This window comes from Rhincodon typus, chromosome 20 (assembly GCF_021869965.1).
Source record: "Rhincodon typus isolate 14 chromosome 20, sRhiTyp1.1, whole genome shotgun sequence".
Classification (NCBI taxonomy): domain Eukaryota; kingdom Metazoa; phylum Chordata; class Chondrichthyes; order Orectolobiformes; family Rhincodontidae; genus Rhincodon; species Rhincodon typus.
This window is the reverse complement of record NC_063351.1, coordinates 17,692,493-17,715,273: the sequence shown is the minus strand read 5'-3', so window position 1 is coordinate 17,715,273 and position 22,781 is coordinate 17,692,493. Positions and strand designations below refer to the sequence as shown.

General features: G+C 40.3%; 1 protein-coding gene across 2 annotated transcripts in view; it reads left to right on the top strand.

The window, feature by feature from the left end:
• Positions 1-22,781, top strand: part of LOC109937939 (adhesion G protein-coupled receptor A1) — a 458,189-nt gene that overhangs the window by 397,203 nt on the left and 38,205 nt on the right. For both annotated transcript variants that reach the window (XM_048609008.1, XM_048609009.1), the window contains 2 exons: positions 15,311-15,438; positions 21,925-22,048. In XM_048609008.1, coding sequence (XP_048464965.1) covers positions 15,311-15,438; positions 21,925-22,048 — 252 coding nt within the window. The remainder of the gene's footprint in view (positions 1-15,310; positions 15,439-21,924; positions 22,049-22,781) is intronic.

The window sequence follows — 22,781 nt, the reverse complement described above, 5'->3', positions numbered from 1 at the left end:
AAAGCAGCATTGTTGGACGTACTGTACTTAGATTTTCAGAAGGCATTTGATTAGGTGTCACATCAAAGATTATTGCAAAAAATAAAAGCTTATAGTGTAGTGGAGAAATATAAGCATTGTGAGAAGGTTGTTAATCAACAGTTAACAGTAGGCTTAAATGGCTCTTTTTCTGCTTGGCAAGTTGTAATGAGAACTATGCCGCAAGAATCAGTGAGCTATGAGGGTTTTATAAACTATATGAATGATTGGATGAAGAGACCAAAGGTATGCTTGCTAAATTTGCTGGTGACACAAAGAGATGTGGAAATATAAGTTGTGAAGAAGGCACAAGGAGGCGACAAAGAGATTCAGAGCATAAGCAATGGGAAAATGTTTAGTAAATGGAGTATAATGTAGAAAATGTGAAATTGGCCATGTGGTAGGAAGAATTAAAAAAAAGAAACATAGAATTATCTAGGTAGTGAGAGATGACAAAGTTCTGAGCTGCAGAGGGATCCGCGTGGCCTAATGCTAGAATTGAAAAGGGCTAATGTGGAGTACAGCAAGTAATTAGGAAAGCCAATAAAATCTTGTTGCAAATTACACGGAGAATTGAAAACAAAAGTAGGGTGGTAATTCTTCAGCTATATAGGACATTGGTGAGACCACATTTAGGGTACTTCATCTTATTTAAGGAAGGTTATAAATGCATTGGAAGCAGTTCAAAGAAGGTTTACTGGATAGAGCTTAGGAGAATTTCTTTCTCTTGGACTTTGTCTCATTTGTCTTTGAGAACCTCTTCCTCAAAAGACCATGCAAGCAGAGACTTTAATTTTAAAGCAGAGGTAGATAGATTATTGATAAACAAGGGAGTAAAAGGTTATTGGGGGTAGGCAGAAATGTGAAGTAATCATTTCAGCCGTGATCTTACTTCAGCCAAATGGCCTACTCCAGCTCCTGACTCGTGTTTATGTGAGACACTGTATTCAGAAATGGCGTGTGACAGATAATGAGTAAGATTCTGAGCACAGAATCTAATACATAGGTTTTTTTTAAAGTTCATTCATGGGATGTGGGCATTGCTGGCTTGGCCAACATTTATCTATATTACCCTGGAGAATGTGAGAGTGAGCTGCTTTCTTGAACCACTGCAGTTCATGAGAGAGGGACACTTGCAATGCTGTGAGGTAAAGGGTTCTCTGATTTTCACTCAGCAACACTGAAAGAATGGCAATATAATTCAAAGTCAGGATGGTATGTGATTGAGAGGAGAATTTGAAGGTGATAGTGTTACAGGGATGCCTTTGTCCTCCCAGGTGGTAGAGGTCATGGGTTTGGAAGGAGCTGTTGTTTGAGGCTTGGTGAGTTACTGCAATGCGACTTGTAGCTGGGGTAATGCTGCTGCTGTGTGTCGGAGGTGAAGGGAGTGAACGTTGGTATTGAGTGTTGTATGGAGCTGCATCCATCTAGACGAGTGGAACATATTCCAGCACACAACTGGCTTGTGCTTTGTAGATACTGGATAGGCATAAAGACCTGTTTTTTTTTCACTTTCCCATGCCTCTTAATATATCAATTCTGATAAAATACAGATAGTTTGCACTGGCAGAATTTTTAAAAAAAATGAATGAGTATCTTCTCAGAAACTGAACTCATCAGACACCAGATTGTTACCATCCCTTGAGAATATACACTGCAGGCTTGCTTTGCAGAACAGTTTCATTGCAAAGCCCTTTTAAATTGTTGTCTGGGCTTTGTTAGTAAGTGTATCAGCCTTGATTGCTGGTGGTTTAAACCTCGGCCTATTTTCAAACAGTTGCTCATTTGTTTGACTAAATTGCATCTATTTTACATTATGTGGCAAATATTGCTGAGTCTGATTGTAACGCGTTTGGGGAGCATAAGTATCCTATTGGACAAGACTGTCATAGTGTCCTTTGATTAACAACAAAATGAGAAGCATCAAAAGGCACTGGTTACTTTCTGGTTATCAATTTGCAGTTGTTTGCTAACTTTTAATTTTCACTCTGCTATCTGCTTATTGTCTGCTGTTTGTAAGCAATCCAATACATTTAATACTACCTCAGATAATCAATAGTATTTAGTTAAGTGATTTATGCTCTTTAAATCAAACACATAAACCAAACTGGTGGGACATGCACTAAAATTATTATACAATGAGCAGACATAAAATTTTCAATTGCAACGTTTGGCATATATAGCTGCGTGTTCTGGATGTATACTAGATGAAAATGTATACTTTTATAGATTTAGCTGACTTGCTGTTATTCTTTGAGCATTGAAAGACATCGATTAATTAGAAGATTGTATCCCCGATGCTAATTTGAAGGCATCTTTGTGCATGCACACATTTTTGCATGCACGTTAACCCCTGTATTGTGTCTGCCCACGCGTACATTGTTTACCCCAACAAACAAACAGAAGATATTAGTGTCAAGGGAGATTTAGGTTTACCTCAGTGATTTTTTGTCAAGCACTGGCAGAAAGCAAATATTGGTATGGTTGAGCAATAATCAGATGTCAGATTTTACCAATTATAAGGGATTAAACAACTACAGTGCCACAACCTGTATAGAATATGCCACAAAGTAACAGGATACAGTTTTCTTACATATTAAGCTTTGTAAGCATATAGTGTAAAATGTAGTAATGAGAATTAAACATAATCAACACAATGTGATGGGGAAAGACTATTTATCACAGATTAAGCGTAGTATATTGTATATTTGGGCTTGTGGATGATATCATTATTTCGAGCACTCCAGCTGCAGAAAGATGGAAAGTGCGCCCTTTGCAGAAGCAACAATAACAAATGAGCCTGATTTATAAAACCTATGAAGAAGAGAACAGTGAACATTTAGGTTAATAATAATCACACTGCCCTCAGATTTTGGGTGATATGGTGGGTTAGGATTAAGGTTGCAAAAACAAAGTTACTGGAAAAGCTCAGCAGGTCTGGCAGCATCTGTGAAGGAAAAAACAAATGTTTCGGGTCCGGTGACCCTTCCTCAGAAAGGATCATTGGACCCAAAATGTTAACTCTGTTTTTTTCCTTCATAGATGCTGCCAGACCTGCTGTGCTTTTCCAGCAACTTTGTTTTTGTTCCTGATTTACAGCATCTGCCGTTCTTTCAGTTTTTATTTAGGATTAAGGTTACTCTATTTCTCTGCCAATCAGAAGTGCTGGTGTGTGGATTTACAGCATTGCAATTCCGCCACCATTTTTCCTGGGGCTACAAGAAAATTAATCACTTTCAAAATACTCCCCAGGGCAATTAATCATTACTTATTACTGATAACTTGGTACATCAGTGTTCTATAAGAACATGAAAATATAAAGAAAAGGAGGAGGAGTAGGCCATTCAACCCTCCAAGCCCACTGTGTCATTTGATGATCTTTTACTTCAGTGCTGTTTTCCTGCACTATCACTGTATCCGTTAATGTGTTTAATATGTAGAAATCTATCACTCTGTGTTGAACATACTCAATGACTGAACCTCCACCATCCTCTGAGGCAGAGAGTTAACCTCCATCTGAGTGAAGAAACTCATCTCATAATAACATGACATTTATTTTTAAGGAAACAAAAATCCCTCTTCATTATTAATGAGATTTTAAAAGATTTCCAGTAATATAACATCTCAACTTTGCTAAGATAACATTGTCAGGCAAAAAAAAAACTGTTACTACAGATATTTTGGCTGATATGATATGAACAGTTATGAGACACTGTTCATACTAAGTACAATGATTTTGATGATGTTATGATTGTACTGTATAAAGTAACATGGATATGATTGCAGAGAAGTGTGAATGACAGTCCTGTACTCAATTCCCTAATCACAGGACGTTCAATTTTCTCTGCTTAGCAGATATCACGATAGATTCCATCCATTTCTCCTGCAGAACACTGAGATGCCAAGCAGAAATGGCAACGAATGACTTTTAATGATTCAGAGCTGGACAACCATCCTTTTGCTAACGTTACCTCAGATAAGATAGTAAAGTAGTTGTCCTTTATACAGCCTGATCAGGGTCTCCGACTCTTCCCACCTTCTCCATCCTGCTGCCCAACACTCCCCAAGAGTCCCACAGTACCCTTTACTTCAGCACCACCTTTCACTCCCATGTTCTGGTACCAATTCTGGGTGCTGCCATTGTGTAGCAACGAGCAAGGTGCTGTGATTATTTCCAGGACCCTATCCTGTCCTATGAGATGGGTTTACTGCTAACAAAAAGCAGCAGGCAGATGATCTGAGATAACAAGGTGCAGAGCTGGATGAACACAGCAGGCCAAGCAGCATCATAGGAGCAGGGAAGCTGACGTTTTGGGTCTAGACCCTTCTTCAGAAATGGGAGAGGGGAAGGGGATTCTGAAATAAATAGGGAGAAAGGGGGAGGCGGATAGAAGATGGATAGAGGAGAAGATAGGTGGAGAGGAGACAGACAGGTCAAAGAGGCAGGGTTGGAGCCAGTAAAGGTGCGTGTAGGTGGGGAGTTAGGGAGGCGATAGGTCGGTCCAGGGAGGACGGACAGGTCAAGGAGGCGGGATGAGGCTAGTGGGTAGGAGATGGGGGTGAGGCTTGAAGTGGGAGAGTGGATAGCTGGGAGGAAGGACAGGTTAGGGAGGTGGGGACGAGCTGGGCTGGTTTTGGGATGTGGTCGGGGGAGGGGAGGTTTTGAAGCTTGTGAAGTCCACATTGATACCATTGGGCTGCAGGGTTCCCAAGCGAAATATGAGATGCTGTTCTTGCAACCTTCGGGTGGCATCATTGTGGCACTGCAGGAGGCCCAGGATGGACATGTTGTCCAAGGAGTGGGAGGGGGAGTTGTTTGGTGCGAACCGAGCGTAGGTGTTCCACAAAGCGGTCCCCAACCCTCCGCTTGGTTTCCCCGATGTAGAGGAGGCCACATCGGGAACAGCGGATACAGTATACCACGTTAGCAGATGTGCAAGTGAACATCTGTTTGATGTGGAAGGTCTTCTTGGGGCCTGGGATGGGGGTGAGGGGGCAGGTGTAGGGGCAGGTGTAGTAGTTCCTGCGGTTGCAGGGAAAAGTGCCGGGTGTGGTGGGGCTGGAGGGGTGTGTGGAGCGGACAAGGGAGTCACATAGAAAGAGTGGTCCCTCCGGAAATCAGATAAAGGTGTGGAGGGAAAAATGTCTTTGGTGGTGGAGTCGAATTGCAGATGGCGGAAGTGTTGGAGGACGATGCGTTAGATCCGGAGGTTGGTGGGGTGGTACGTGAGGACGAGGGGGATTCTGTTTTGGTTGTTATTGCAGGGAGAGGGTGTGAGGGATGAGTTGCGGGAAATGCGAGAGACACGGTCGAGGGCGTTTTCGACCACTGTGGAGGGGAAGTTGTGGTCCTTGAAAAACAAGGACATCTGGGATGTACGGGAGTAGAATGCCTCATCTCAGTAGCAGATGCGGCAGAGGTGAAGGAATTGGGAATAGGGGATGGCCTTTTTGCAGGAAGGTGGGTGCGAGGAGGTGTACTCTCAGTAGCTGTGGGAGTCGGTAGGCTTGAAATGGATATTGGTTTCCAGGTGGGTGCCAGAGATGGAAATAGAGAGGTCCAGGAAGGAGAGAGAAGTATTGGAGATGGTCCAGGTGAACTTACAGTTGGGGTGGAACGTGTTAGTGAAGTGGATGAACTGTTTGAGCTCCTCATGGGAGCACGAGGCGGCACCGATACATTCATCGATGTAACGGAGTAAGAGGTGGGGGATAGGGCCAGTGTAGCTTTGGAAGAGGGATTGTTCCATGTATCCTTCAAAGAGGCAGGCATAGCTTGGGTCCATGCACGTACCCATGGCCACCCCCTTTGTCTGTTGGAAGTGGGAGGAATGGAAGGAGAAGTTGTTAAGGGTGAGAACGAGTTCAGCTAAGCGGATAAGGGTGTCATTGGAGGGGGACTGGTCGGACCTGCGGAACAGGAAGAAGCGGAGGGCCTTAAGGCCATCTGCATGGGGAATGCAAGTGTATAGGGACTGGACGTCCATGGTAAAGATGAGGTGTTGGGGGCCAGGGAATCGGAAGTTTTGGAGGAGGTGGAGGGCGTGGGTGGTGTCACGGAAGTAGGTGGGGAATTCCTGGACCAAGGGGGGGAAAATGGAGTCGAGATAAGTTGAGATAAGTTCGGTGGGGCAGGAGCAGGCGGAGACAATGGGTCGACCAGGGCAGTCAGGTTTGTGGATTTTGGGAAGGAGATGGAAGCGGGCGGTGCGGGGTTGGGGAACGATGAGGTTGGAGGCTGTGGGTAGGAGGTCACCTGAGGTGATGAGGTTGTGGATAGTTTGGGAGATGATGTTTTGGTGTTTGGGGATGGGGTCATGATCAAGGAGGCGGTAGGAGGAGGTATCGGAGAGTTGGCGCCAGATGATCTGCCTTGTTGCGGTTCCTCCAGGATAACAGTGGGCTGGGATTTCTCCATATTGTTTGCATATCCAGTTTGTAAGGTGGACACTTCAGACTCATGGATTACAAATACTACATAATAACTATACTGCTGTGAACTATTTCAGTATAAATGAAGCTTACTGATAACTGTGTAAAATTAAACTAGCATGTGATATCTTTTGGTACTGAAGAAATATTGGAAATTCTATGTAAGTTTTACTTGGCAGAGTCATGATTAAGTATTAAACTCTGGCTGTGAGCCTAGCAAGGCAAAATCCAAAAATATCGATTGAAGACGTGGACTGATTTTGCATTTTGGTGTTGCCACAATGTGAGGAAAATCTTGTACTCCAATGCCAGCATGACTCAGGCCATCTTCGTAGGTCAGTAGTCATTAGATACTCATGGAGGCTGTTAGCAGGAGCCTGCACCCAGCCCTCAAGATAACCAAGGTGGCACAGCATCCAGACTGATAATGTAGCATTTAAGAGGTGAGAGGGCACATGGCATTAAAGAGGAAAGTAGCTCAAATTGTTCTGGACCTTAGCCAATTCTGAAAGACTTTGTGTCTGAGACGGACTTGAAGGGAGGAGAGGCAAGACTCTTTTCCTTCATCCTCATAGTTGGGGGATATCTCAAACACGGGGATTATTGACAGGCTTCTCTGGGCAGTCCATGGAGATTTCAATAGGAGCAGTGAATGGGATGAAAGCGAGGCAGAATCAGGCTCTATCTCTTGCCAATTGGATGCAAGTACTGGCAAGAAGCAAGTGCTCAGAAACCATCCGGCTGGAATGACGAAAATCAAGAATAAGGTGGATGCATGTCTCGGACTTGCTACTTCTTTCTCCCCATTGCTTTGGAAACTAAAAGCCCAAGATCCACTGCAGTAACTTATTCAGTCTCCTCCAATGGCACCTTCCAAACTGGTGGTCTCTACCACCTAGTAGGACATGGGCAAAAGATACGTGGGCATATCACTATCTGTAAGTTCCCTTCCAAGTCACCAACCATCTCGACTTGAAACTGTATCACTGTTACTTCACTGTAGCTGGGTCAAAACCCTGGAAATCCTTTCCTTTCAGCACTATGGGTGTCTCTATACACCAAACTGTGCAGTGGCTCAAGGAAACAACTCATCATCACCACCTACTTGAGGACAATTAGGGATGGGCAGCAAGTTTTGGCTGAGCAGGGGACATTTGTCTCATGACAAATTTTAAAAATTGATTTATCAAATAATAATAGTATTTTATTTGAGAAACATTTTTCAGTCTGAAGGCTGAATTACGGTGTATTTTCTATCAATAAAAATCAAATATAGCCTGGGTAATCTGGTTAAAAGCATGCAAACCTGCAACAAGCATGTTACAGCAAAAGTAGACAAATATATTCAGCAAGCTATTAAAAGAAGGATAACATAATAAATGTAATGTAATTTTACATTTACAAAACACTTCTCCATGGCTACATTATGGGTACTATATATCAAAGGGATTTCATCATTTAAGCAGTTTTTGGAGGACCTGAACTATAGGGCTATATGGTTATATTTTCTGTTCTACATCTTGCAGGATTGTGGTTAGTTGAACTTCTGAGTGGCCTTGATTGTTTTGGAGGAATAGTAATAACCTGATCTGGAACTGGATGAAAATTGTGCAAAGGAGCCACACAGGTATAGGCTATTTGCCTAAGGCATTGTTTAGATCAAAAACAGGTCAGGACAAGGGAATCTGAAAGGGATGCAGGATCTACGGATACACCTTTTCCTATCATATATTGTACACTGTCTGCCGATCTATCCTAATTAAAGGTGGCTTGAATATGTATCCCCAGGATTTTCAAAACTTTCACCTCTGTCTGGGTGTAATTGCTTATATTTTAATGTCAAGGGGCAAGTGCTCCCAATTGCAGGAATTGCATTTAGTCGCATTTAACTGCGTACTGTACCCCCTCCTCCCAAACTCCAGTCATTAATGCCATCAAGAGTTTCTTGAACCTCACCAACAGCAGACTGCACAATGGTCTTATCGTCCATGTTCTTCTAATATTTGAGGCCAAAGAACCAGGAGTTGTTAGTGAGGATTGTTGGGGGGGATAAAAATTGCTCCTAATGAGTGCCCTGAGGCTGACCTGCTGTTAGTTGAACATTTTGAGAAAACCAACCCCAAGTATAGAGGAAGTTGGTACTCTGTTAGTCAAGAGCTTTATTAACTTCTTAACCACCAACTGCATGATCAACCTTGTCAAGTGCCTTTATAAAACCCGTCCTGTAATGGTTGAGGTTGTTCCCAGCACATCAATACTTTAGCAAAGAAAATTCACCATGCCAACCAGACAATAGGTTCTAAATCTTCCAGATAAGCAATCAAAATAGTGACAATCAAGTAGGGGATCAGTGTCAGATGACAGTGACATAGTCACGAACTGCTCTGCAGTCTTGGAGAAGTGGTCTGTCATGGCAGTAGGATGTAGTTTGTTTAATGTTCCTTTTATTCATGCTTTGGCACTCGAATAACAACTGCTTGCTTTCATTAACATGGAACAACTCCCTCAAAGGAAACATTCAAGACATTGCCTATGAATTTAGAGTTCTGTTATTCAGTGAGTTTAATAAGATTGCCTGAAGTTTATCTGGACCAACTGATTTTCCAGGTTAGATCCCTCAGAAGATTTTCCATTGCATGGATTCCAGAGACTCTCACAACTGTAGAAAGCTCAGTAATTGAGAAAAATCCAAAGATTCAGATCACCAGCAACATCTGTAAAATATCTATTAATAATTGGTGATGAAAAGCAGCTGGAACTGGTCATTACTTGAAATTGCAATGATCTCGGAGCACTGAGACGATGGCATTGTCAATTCAAAATGGTGATATCATGATTACATATTGTTTTCCTTCAAATGTATTACCCGGTCACAGTAGAAGTATGCTTTTTAAGTTGCAGTGGTTCATTAGAGTTTGTTACACTACTCCTTTCTGTTCCTCTCTCTCCTGGGTGACCTGGTTATGGAAAAGCTCTGGATACTTGAGCATAACAGACTTCATCTTATGAATGATCCAAGCTTTATCACATTGATGAATTTGAACAGTCCTACAGAGAAAATATAAATTCAGCACTAACAGCAAGGGGGACTAAAATATTCAATATTTAGTAGAATCATAGAATTCCTACAGTGTGGAAGCAAGCCATTCAGCCCATCGAGTCCACAATGACTCTCCAAAGAGCATCCCACACAGACCCACCCCCAACCTATTCCTGTAACCTTGCATTTTCCGTGGCTAATCCATCTAACCTGCATATCCCTGGACACTATGGATAATTTATCATGGCCAGTCCGCCTAACCTAATAAGAGAATCAAGTACCTCTGGCCAAAAGTGGGAAGCTAGCCAGAGGACAAAAACTCAAGGATCAGAGACCTGATTAGCATCACCACTCATCTTATTGAAACATTGGGATGATGTAATGTTGGCAATCGGGAAGACCAAACGATGGAGGTTATGGTCACTATTACAAATAAAACATATAATCTCACTTTGTAGTGGGGACACAGATTTGGCAAGAGCATACCTAAAACTACATTATTCCCTGCGGCTTTTTCTACTCGATGTTGAAGACCAGTATTGCTACAAATCAGGCCAGTGTTCTCTTAATTGAAACCACCTAAGATGATAAATCCTCTCTTTGATGGCCAGATAGAATTTTATCAACTGTCTTGATTAGGTGCTCAATGAATTCACTTCCCTTACTGGAATTAACAGATGAGTACACAGCAGGGACATAGATTCCTAAGACATCTCTGAAAAAATTAAGGCGGGCACAGATGGTCTGATATTACCTCAAGGTTCTGAGGAAGGGTCACCGGGCCCGAAACATTAACTCTGTTTTCTCCTTCACAGATGCTGCCAGACCTGCTGGGCTTTTCCAGCAACTTTGTTTTTGTTACCTCAAAGTCTACTGGAACAGTCAAGGTTTTTTTTATTTACTTGTGGGATTTGGGCATCACTGGCTGGTCCAGCATTTATCACCTGTCCCTAGTTGCCCTTGAGAAGGTGGTGATTGGGATTGGATTCAGTTCTTGTTTAGCATCAATCAACACCCTTCAGAACTGAGCAGCATGATGACCATAAATACAATTTTGTTTGACAACCAAGAACATTATGACACTGTCTCCCTCTTTGATAACTCTGAAGGCACAGAAGAAAATAGACCTAAACCTGTCATCCAGGAATCTCTGAAATCTCTGCTTAACAACATGACAATTGATTTGGGTGAATCCTGCACAAAGTTTGCAGGATATTACCCCTGTGTTCACTGATCAAAAACATCTTATTACGTCTTCAATTACTAAGCAAAAAGAAATAAGCCTGCTGTGTGAGAGCCAAAAAGTAGCTGCATATTAATCACTTTTAAATTTCAGTTTTCTGTTTAGACATTCCTTGGGCTATGGGGATGAATCTTAAATGGTAATCCAAGAAAAAAGCTTTTAATTGTGGTTAGTTGAGTCCTCTGACTAAAAATCCTCAAAACCTTCAAGTTGTTGTAGTGAATCCAAGAATGTAAGACCCAGAATGTTCAGAGAACACTTTCTTGATACTTTTATCTCAAACTGTTTACAACAAACCTAGAGATAGAAGCCTGAAGAAAAAAGAGGATCCATATTCAAAGTGTAAGGAGAATCTCGGTACAAACAAATTAGATATGCTGATTCCCTTCTATGTGCTTCAGTCTTTAAAAAAATCCATAAAATTAACAAGACAGACCTATAACAAAGAATGACTTGCATTTGTATATCACCTTTCATGATCTGCAGATGTTTGAAAACATTTTGCAGTCATGTCTCTCACTACCTTTTAATTACTATTCCTCTATCTCAGCTAAGCTTACCCAATTCAGGATATTCTCCTGAGATTCTTGATAAATGTAGGTCAGAGCTGTCTCCTCATCTCTTACATGCCAAGTGCCTGCAATCTTTGAATAACCTGACCATTTCTTTCAACAATAGTTGTGTCTAATAGCTAGAGCTGAATGTGGACTGTTTTACAAAATCATTTCTCTTTCACCACCTTGAGACCTCTGAACTTCCACATGAGGCATTCAATGTTCTGACCGCTATGTCTGTGCTCTCTCAGGCTTCAGATAGCCAAAGTTTCTCCACCGCTTGCCCTGCAGCCTCTTCTTTACTCAAATGAAAGTCAAGTCTGTCACTCCTGCTGACTCCTTTGTGAGGAACTTCCCAGTGATGTTACATGCACACAGCATGCGGATAAATCTTAGCTTCCAGGTTTCTTATTATACCGTTTCCCACACTCCCTCAAACACCAAACTCAACAGCCCATCTTCAAGCAAGACAGAATGTTAGGACTCCCTGATATTTGTACTGAAGAAGATTCTCCTAATCAGAGACAGTCACACCAGGCTGATCACGATTAATGAGGAGTCTGGTTCTTAAATTTGATTCCTCCTGCACATATACCTTCAAGCTTTACATGATGATAGCAGGCGACTCATAATTTGTTCTCCACTTATTGGATTGCTTGCTATACTCTCTATTTTCCCTGGTGGGAGGAGCTCCAACAACATTCAACAAGTTCAGCACCATCCACAAAAGCAACCCAATTGTTTGGTACCCATTCAACATTTTAAACATTTACTCTGTCTGCTACGGATACACTGTGGTAGCAGTGTGGACCATCTACAAGATGCACTGCAACAACTCACCGTGGCTTCTTGAACAGGACCTTACAAATCATGATTTTCATATCTAGAAGGACAAGGGCAGCAGATACATGGAAACACCACCACCTGCAAATTCACCCCCAGGATACACACCATCTGACTTGGAAGTATATCACCGTTGCTTCAATGTTGCTAGGTCAAAATCCTGGAACTTCCTTTTGAGTAATACTAAGTCTAGTTCAAAGGCAATAACTCACTGTCACCTTATGACGGTTCGTGAGGGATGGGCAATAAATGCTGGCACTGTCAGTGCGATTCATTTCCAAAAAATAATTTTTCACCATTTCTGACTATAAAACTGTCACTCTTCAGTGACTACAAGCCTATTGCTATCCCTCTGTCACTCGTTTAGTGTCAGGTGATATTTCCCAAACGTATCCGTGGCTTTTTCAATTTGGAAGACTGTTGCCTTTGGAGGAATATGATAGACAGTTATTCACATTAATCAGTGCAGTCAGTGATTCTCCATGCTCCAAATAACTCTCATAGAACTAAACAAATGATTTATTCACAACGGAGCAATTCTCCAAAAATGTAACAACGAGCTGGAGGTAATCTATAACTAAGCTATTTCTCGTTGCATTGAGTTTATTTTGGAGCAACCTATTCTTAATTGTCTGTAGATTTTTGTACAGATGGCAATAAGCCAGATCTCTTTATTTCCTGAGTTGGAATAGGAATAATATCTGCAGCCTGCAGAAAGGGGATAAGTGATGACATGCAATTTAGCCAAAAGCAAGAGGTACAACAGCCCCAATGAGATTTACACTTGGAGATCTTGGCTCATACCACAGTAGAATTGACTGTCACCAATACACTGCCCATCATCACCCCTGGACTCAGCTATCCTCTTCCTGGTCACACTCTTTCTTTCCTTTCTCAGGGAAGCTGCAATGGGAGCAATGGATCGATCTTTAATCACGCCCCACCACTTGATGGGACTGAAGCCCGTCCCCCAGTGCCATTGGGACTTTAGGCTTCTGTATTCAGGAATGGGGATTTTTCACAACTTCAATTGTGGGCATGGCTGAATTTCTAAGCCTCTGTGTTAAGGCATAGAAATTGCTGCTCATATTTTTATCACTTTACCGTTCCTGATAGCATGTTAAGTAATTTGAACAACCTATTAACTTACTTCAGAAATAACTTGTTACATCTTTGTATTCATGCAGTTTATTTTTACATGCCTTTAGGTAATTTTTTTAAAATTTATTAATTTTGTAGGACATGGGCATCTCTGGCTGGGCCAGCATTTATTGCCTGTCCCTAATTGCCCTTGAGAAGGTGGTGGTGAGCTGCCTTCTTGAACCACTGCTCTGGGTTGACCCCCAATGCCATTAGGGATTGCTGCTTTTATGTCTATTTATTTGTGGGTACTTAACAGAAAAATTCTTCGCCTGTCTTTGTGATCGTCTTTAAGTCACACAAATGTTTTTAGACTTTGGGAGAGAAGCTCCAAGGAACTCTGATAAAATTTGCTCTGTCAGTCACATACTGCCACAGTTGACATTAGCTTTTTAGATGTAGGGTTTTTCTAACAATATAAATACTTGCAATGCTCAGTCACAAAGGCTGCATGCACTGAGAGGGACTTGTCATGACAGTAGGATTTTCTCATTTGCTTTCAGTCATTTTCAACAAAAAATGCCCTTTTCACAGCTGGATTCATGAGCTTTTTGATATTTACATTGGTTCTGTGAGTCATTAGATGCTTGAGAAGCATTTAAGGATCATTATTGCAACTGTGTCATGATCGAGTGCTAATGTTTAATTAGCACTAATGAAGCTGCATTCTCAGAAATCACGCTTTTCAAAACTGAGATTTCATTAGCAGTTTAACAATTTTAAGCATAGAAAATACAAACATTGAAAATTTGTGGCACAGAAGGAGATTATTTGGCCCATTGTGTATGTACTAACTGTAAAGAGCTCAGAATCGCAAATTTATTATGACACTGAAGGAGGCCATTTGGCCCATCAGGTCCACACTAGCTATGCAAATGTACTGCCATTCTTCTGTCTTCTCTCCATAACCCTGTATATTGTTCCTTTTCAAATAACAGCCTAATTCCCTATTGAAACCCTCAGTTAAACCTACCTCCACTATATTCTCAAGCTACTTATTTCCAACCCTAACCATTCATTATGTGAAAAGATTTTTCCTCCTGTCACTTCTTGCACTAATTGCTTTAAATCAGTGAGCTCTCACTCTTGATCCTTTCACGAGAGTGAACACTTTGTCCCTATTTCACCTGTCCAGAACACTCATGATTTTGAATTCTTCCATCAGAGCTCGTGTCAGCCATCTCTTCTCCAAGGGAACAATCTTAACTTCTCTAATCTATGTTTATAGCTGAAATTCTTCATCCCTTGAACCATTCTTGCAAACTTTTTCTACACTCTTGCTAATGCCTTCACATTCTTTCCAACATGCAGTGCCCAGAACTAGGTACAATACTTTGACTGAATCTGAGTTTGTGCCATTTACAAGGTCAAGATAACCTCCTTGTTCTTGTACTCCAATTAGTGAAGCCTCAGATATTGTAAACTATTTAGTTAATTATAATTTCTAATGCTTATTACATAGCCCTGTTGTTAGGCATAGGTCCCAGTTCTTGTTAATTTAAGAATATTAGAGTTTTAGATTCCATCAAGCCAAAGAGCCAAAAATGTCATTAAGCCACTTGTTAGTACTAAGCAAACATATTTAGAACCAAATAATTAACATGTTATTTATTTTTCATTTATCTTGACCATCAGTGTGTCCAGTGTTGTCAAATTAATTGATTATTTTCTGTTTAGTTGCAAGCTTTTTTGGTCTCTCTCCCTCTTTCTTTCTTTCTTTATTGGCTGTAAAAGATTGCTAAGACAATTGCAGAAATCATCTTAATGTCTTAATTGTGGTTTAACTGGAAATAAATATGTTAAGAAATTGTTTATATCTTGTGAGCTGTATCTAGATGAATTAACCAAAACCGTTGTATCATGAGATTACATTCATGTTTCAAAGAGACAAGAATGATTTTTAAATTAGTACTGCCTTAGAAAGTGATTTTTTTAATGCTTTGGTTGTCAGATATATTTAGCTTAATAAAGTATGTTCCTTTTTTTATTGTGTGGAAAAGAAGCAGTGAATATTAATGAATATTTTTGATTGCCTTCCAGGATTTGAAGACCGTGCTTTCCTTCAATCAGTACCCAGGGGAATATCTGCACCCTGTGGTATATGCATGCACTGCAGTCCTTTTGCTGTGCCTCTTTGCATCCATTATCACCTACATTGTGCATCACAGGTAGGCTTTACAAAACAACATTTCATTATTGACTTGTTCATCTTTAAGCCATTCTAGAAGCATACAATGGTATTCACAGAAAATTGTTTTTTGTTTAAAATTTGTGCAATTTGCGATGAAATTGAAAATGGAATTGTACAAATTTGTTGTGAAAATTTTGAGATGAATGAATATAAGTGTATAACAGATTTTAGAAACACATGATACAGAACAGACTGACTTCCTCACTCAGTTTGTATTCATACTTATGTGCAATCTGGATCTGGAAGGGAAAGAGTATGATTGTGAATGAATGCATTCACAGTTGTGTTTTTATGTATGCATGCTCACTTGATTAAAGAGCTGTGAGATTTGTCTGAAATGTGAGTAAAAATGGGAAGAATGCAGTAATGCAGAATGTGTGAATGTCAATGTGTCATTACATTTTCTTTGGAGTATGTTGCAGTTGTGATGCTGGTAATGGTGCACTTATTGAACAATGAATTTGTGAGTTGTGATCTTACTTGTGCCAAGTCATTAAATTTCTTGTAGCACTGAAACTATATCCTGGGTTTAGAGCCCCCTGGCTGTTAACTGCTCAGTGATATCCTCCCACATTTGTTACATTATCTGTTTATTTAGGTACACGACATGGCTCCTTCCTAGATTACCCGTACAATGTCATTTGGAAGGGAGTTCCAGGATTTTAGCCCAGTGAAGGAATGGTGATATAACTCCAAGTTAGCATGGTGTGTGGTTTGGAGGAGACCTTGCACATGGTGGCATTCCCATGCATCTGATGCCCTCTTTTAAGTGGTTGAGATTGTGGATTTAGAAGGAACTTTAGTGAGTTGCTGCAGTGCATCTTGTAGGTAGTATAGCCTGCTGTCACTGTGTGCTGGAAGAGGAGGGTGTGAATGTTTACTGTAATGGCTGGGTTGCCAATCAAGTGGGCTAGTTTATCCCAAATGGTATTGAGCTTCTTGTTTTGTTTGAGCTGTGTTTTTCCAGGGAAGTGAAGAGTATTCCTTTGTACAATTGACTTGTGCTTTGTCGATGGTAGATAGAGATTTGGGTGTTAGGAAATGTTGTGACCTGCTCTTGCAGCCAAAGTATTTTTATGGTTGATGCAGTTTCCGGTCATTGGTAACTCCCAGGATGTTGATAATGGGCATTCATTGATGATAATGTGCTTGAATGTCAAGTGGAGATGGTTAGATTCATCTTTGTTGGAGACAGTTATTACTTGGCACTTGTATGACATGAATGTCATTTACCGTTTATCTGCCCAAGCCTGGATATTGTCCACGTCTTTCTGCATTTGGATATGAACTGGTTCAGTATTTGAGGAGTTGTGAATGGCCCTGAGCATTGTGTAATCATTAGCAAACATCCCCACTTCTGACCTTATGAAAGAGGGAAGTCATTGATGAACTAGCTGACGATGCTTGGGACTAGGACACTACCCTGAGAGACTCCTATTACTGAAGTGATTGACTGCCAACTGTCGTCCTTTGTGCTAGGCATGATTCCAAACAATGGAGAGATTTCCCCGAATTCCCACTGACTTCAGTTTTACTAAAGCTCCTTACAATCAGGCTTGGTTGAATCTTGCATTGATATCAAAGGCAGTCACTCCTACATCATCTTTTGAGTTAAGCTCTTTTGTCCATTTTTGAACCAGCACTAATGAGCTTACAATATGAGAAACTCTGACAGAACCCAAACTGAGCATCAGTGACAAGGTTATTGCTGAATAAGAGTCATTTGGTAGCACAATCACTTATCCATTCCATCATTAAATGAAAGAAAAAAATGGGTAATCTCACCCTTGAAAATAGGTAACTAATGGGGTTATCATAATGGAATACTAAAGTACAACAAAGCAAACTATGAGTGGGTTATGAGTATTCTTCAGGGTTGAAAAGCTGATTTGAACTTGCTTTCTTTTCAAAAACTTCGTAAATGGCTGTGCAAGTTATTGGCGTCAATGTCTCCTGATATCCTGATACACATTTACAGACTCTTAGTTCAGTTCAGGAGCAAATAGAAGTTTTCTTTTTGTAACTCCTCACATTGGACATCCAATGCTTCGAAGAGTTTTTTAAAAAAATATTACACTTACATTTTTGTGTCTTTCTTGCTTCCAAAATCCTAGTCAGTACTCTCCCTCTAGTTTGTTGTTTGCCAACCAATTTTCCATCACAGTACAACTCTAAAGCTAATGTGTGAATATAAACTTGGAGGTCAGAATCCTCCAAAAGATATAGGAGCAGAATTAGGCCCATCAGGTTTGCTCTGCCATTCAATCATGGCTGATATGTTTCTCAACCCCATTCACCTGTCTTCTCCCCATAACCCTTGATCCCTTCACTAATCAAGAACCTATCTATCTCTGTCTTAATACACTCAATGATTTGTTTTCCACAGCTTTCTGCAGTGATGAGTTCAACAGATTCACCACCCTCTGGCTGAAGAAATTCCTCCTCATCTCATTCTAGTTTCAGGAGGAATCAGCTTGGAGGCAGAACTGTGAGAAATTTTACCGGAGTTGGTAGTAAATCAGTGGACTGTCATATTCTGCCTGCGAGGGTAGTCGATCAGCATAATTAACTGCCCGTTTCGTGAGCTGCTTGGTTACATGATTAGGAAAGATGTGTCTGATGGCGATTTGCCCTCAGCTGGCTTTGGGGCTCCCCCAACACCTCTCACACATGACCTCCTGATCCTGAGTTGATGTCATCAACCAGCCAAAGCTGTGCACTCATGACAATCCTGAGGAAAGGCCTCCTCTCCACAAGCATGACTTGTAGCAAATGTTTTGCTTAAACAAATCTGTGCATTCCTCTGACAATGTTCACTTTCTAACAGTAGTGGTGCCCAACTCTGGTAGTGGAACTGCCATCCTTCCTGGACTACAGGCCCTCTGGCTGTTCCCAGTGATGATCTGTTACATAGCCGCTTCAAGGAAGATCTTCCAAATGGGCGTGATGACAGTGTAGGGTAAAAACTGAAAATGATCATTGCATTTGATTGCCCCTGAAAATGCACTAAGTTCCACTCAGTGCATGATGTAAAGAAGTGATAAGAAAGAAAAGATTTATATAGCACCTTTCGTGACCTCAGGAAATCGCAATGTGCCGACCAGCCAAGGAGTTATTTTTATAGTATGTTCAATCTTTCAATGTAGAAAACAGATACTTTGCACTCAGCAAGTCCCAAGTCTGGAAGATTCCTTAAATGATTATATTAAAACAAAATGACACAAGTTCAAGCTTGTGAAAGGTTGATTTAGGTACCATCAAAGAAAAGCAGTGCCTCATTTTAATTCACTCAAACTCTGTTCACTTACACAGAGCTAAAATTTGACCTGTAATGTGAATGCAGAAAGGTTAACCCTGCTGCAACTATACGCTGTCTCCATGCTAGCCTCCTCGAAGCTCTGTCAAGGAGCAGTGCTGCTGTGACACACCACAAGGTCTTCATTATGGTTTCCAATGATTAATTTTGCACTGTGATCCTTTTACAGTGTTGAATGTTCATTAAATATCTTTATTAAAATCCTTTTAAGCTAGTAGGGAGAGAAATTGAGATTTGCTCCCTGAAAGAGTGAGTGTGGAGAATTGATAATGGGAAACAAAACAAAAATAGTGAAGTGTTTGAACAGTATTTGGTGTCTGTGTTCATGGAAGAAAACCTCCTAAAGATAATTGAAAATCAAGAGGTGATAGGGTGGGATAAGCTTAAAGCAATCACCATCAGCAGGGAAAAGATGCTGGGAAAACTATTGGACTCAAAGGTTGACATGTCACCAGGGCTGGGTGGCATGCATTCCAGGGTCTAAAAGAAGCAGCAGCACAGATATGAGGTGCACTTGTTATAATGGTCCAACTTCGAGAAAGGTCCTAGTGGACTGGAAGATAGGAATTGTAACACCTCCGTTGAAGAAAGGAGAGAGACTGAAAGTAGCTAACTATAAGCTAGTTAGCCTAGCATCTGTCATAAGGAAGCTGCTGGAACCCAGAATACTTAGAAAATCGGAATGTGATCAGGCAGAGCCGCCATTGATATATGAAAGGAAAAATGTGTTTAATAATCCATTAGAGTTTTGGATGAAGTAACATCCATCATGGATAGAGGGAAACTGGTTGATGTGATGCACTGGATTTCCAAAAGGCATTTGATAAGCCACTCCATCCAGATAGGAGCACATAGTATGGGGTATAAGATATTAGCATGGCAAACGATTGGCCAGCTTACATGAAGCAGAAAATAAGGATAAATTGGACGTTTTCAGATTGGCAAGTTTTAGCCAGAGGACGGCCAAAAGGATCAGTGTTGAGTCCTCAACTCTTTAGAATCCATCTGAATGACTTGGTTGAGGGGACAGAATAATTAATAGCTACATTTGCCGATGACACCAAGATGAGAAAGAAAGTAAGTTCATGAGCAGGTAGAGAGTCTGCAAAAGGATAAAGGCAGATTAAGTGAGTGGGCAGAAGTTTAGCAGATGGGGTATACCATGGGTAAATGTAAATATTCTGGCAGGAAGAATAAAAAAGCAGAATACTGTTTAAATGGGGGGAATTTGCAGCACTCAGTGTTACAAAAGGATTTGAGAGACCTGGTACATAAATCACATGAAGTTGCAGGTACAGCAAATGATTAAGAAAGCAGGTGGAATGTTGTCGTTTATTGCGAGAAGAATGGAATATAAAATTAGATGTTTTAGGGCAGTCATAGAGGACCTTATTGAAACCACATCTGGAATACTGTGTACAATTTTGCTCTCATTATTCGAATAGAAGACAGATTACTTTAGAAACAGTTCAGAGGATTTTCACCTGACTCACCCCAGGGATGAAGAGCTTATCTTATGAAGAAAAGTTGAATGAATTATCCGATATTTATCGGACTTCATAGGAATGGGAGGAGATATTATTGAAACTTATAAGATCTTGGCAGGACTGGATTGGCTGGCTATCAGAAGGATTTTTCCTTTTGAAGGACAAACTAAAACTAATGGATATAGTTTAAAATATAAGAGGTCTCCCTTTTAAGATTGAGATGGAGAGAATGTTTTTCAATGAAAGGATTATTAGAGTGTGCAATTCTTTTCTCCAGAAGGTAGTGAGAGCTAAGCCTTTAAATTTATTGAAGGCTGAATTAAATAGATTTTTGATAGACATGGGAGTTGGAGGTTATGGGAGGCAGACAGTAAAGTGGAACTGAGATCATGATTCTTATGTTCCATTGCTTTGAGCTGGTTTCATGCTTTAGGTCCAAAGATGAAAGAAAGTCCGCTCTGCCACCTTATATTTACAGAATGCTGATATTTAGGTCATGTCAAACCTCTGGTTTATGTGAAACAGTACTACACCTGGAACTCTTTCAAATTCATATTCACCTTCCAAGCTTTCAATAAAACTATGCTGCCTGTGCTGCCAAATGTTACACTCCCTTAACCCCAATATCCCCACTTCAGAAAAAAATGAGAAGGATTAACCTGACAATTTAAAATTCAGTCTGCTTAATATCAGTGTGAGGGAAACTCAATGAAACCACAATCTGGGAGAAAAATCAAGAGTAGCTTTCAAAAGGGAACTGGATAAATACCTAAAAGCTAAAGAAGATGTAAGCATACAGAAAAGAACCAGTAAATGTGACTTACTAGATTTCATTTCAAAACAGCAAGCATGAAATTGATGCATTGAATGGCCCCCTTCTGTGCTTATGAGACTCTGATCCTATAAACCTGAATAAAAAACAAAAGAGCTGCAGATGCTGTAAATCAGAGACAAAAACAGAAATTGCTGGAAAAGCTCAGCAGTTGATGTTTCAGATCACCTGCTGAGCTTTTCCAGCAATTTCTGTTTTTGTCTCTGCTTTAAACCTGCCACAGTTCATTTTCATTATATTTTGTGCTTTGGAGAAGTTTGAAGAGATGTTTATGTTCAATCGACAATCAACACAAAATAGAAAGAAACTTCTTAACATAATCCTAGGTGGCTTAATTAAATAATTGCACTATTTCCCTGAATATCAGGAGAAATTAGTAGCATTTCAGGATCAGCTGATGTGGGTTGAATATAAAACTTAATTAGTTGTAGTTTTTTTCATATTGGAAGCCTGTTGCCTTTGCAGAAGTGTGAAAGACAGTTCTTTTCACAATTCACTGTTTCAAAGAAGCTTCATAACATTAAACAAACAAATTATTTTATTCATGATAAAGTTATCCACAGAATATACTGGAGGTCATCAGTAACTAGACTATTTTTAATTGTGTAATATTTTTCTGTTGTTCCTTTTGGAACAAGAATTATTCTTAATTGATGTTTTTTTTTGTTTGGGTGACAATGAACCAGATCATTGGTTCCTCAGTAGAGACAGTAAGATTGTCAGCAGTCTAAGCAACTTGCAGCAAAATGCCTGTCATATGGATCTTGTTTATGAACAAACAAGAAAAGGTATAAATGCAGCTAAATCTCAAATCCTTTCTTTTGACAGCACCATCCGCATTAGCAGAAAAGGCTGGCACATGTTGCTGAATTTCTGTTTCCATACTGCCCTCACTTGTGCAGTATTTGCTGGAGGCATCAATCGCACAAAATACCCAATCATCTGCCAAGCTGTGAGTATTGCATTTTGTCAAGTAGTTTGGGAGGTCACTAAATTGTAGATCAAATGATAGGACCTGCCAATATGATTGGCTACTACTTCACTTGAAAAATAAGATGTCGATTGGAGGCAAGCCAGCTTCTATTATACTGCACCACATTCCCTCCCCTTAATAAAATGTTTCATCATATATTGTACACAAAATCACATTATGGAGAGATTAACTTATTTTCGAAAGCTAATGCCATTTTATTGTGTGTTTTTGCTTGAACGGTCTTTCAGAATCTGCTCACTGAGCACTCACATGTAACTGCTAACTGTACTAAATTGTATGTTTGTGTTAAAATGGATAATCAATAAGTATCTGGCCATTTCCTGTTCTGAATTTTCTAGATAAAACAAATGATCATTTGTAAAAGTATTCTTTTATAGAAATGGCACTGTTCGTAAAAGATTGAAATGAACTGGAGTAAACGTTTTTCATGAAATACAGATTGAGCAATGGCATAATTGTGTATATGATTCTAATTCTAATCTAAATTAACACAGTGCACCATTTCCACTTAATTATAATTGTCATTCCCTTGCATTATCCAGGACTTTTATTGATAATTTCAGAAGTAAATGGGCAGCAATTTGCATATTTATCATCAAGCAGACACACATCCTCAGTACAGCTGAGCTGACCTGATAAGGACAAGCAGAGCTACATCTATAGATCTTCCAGTGAATGTCAACTAGAACCC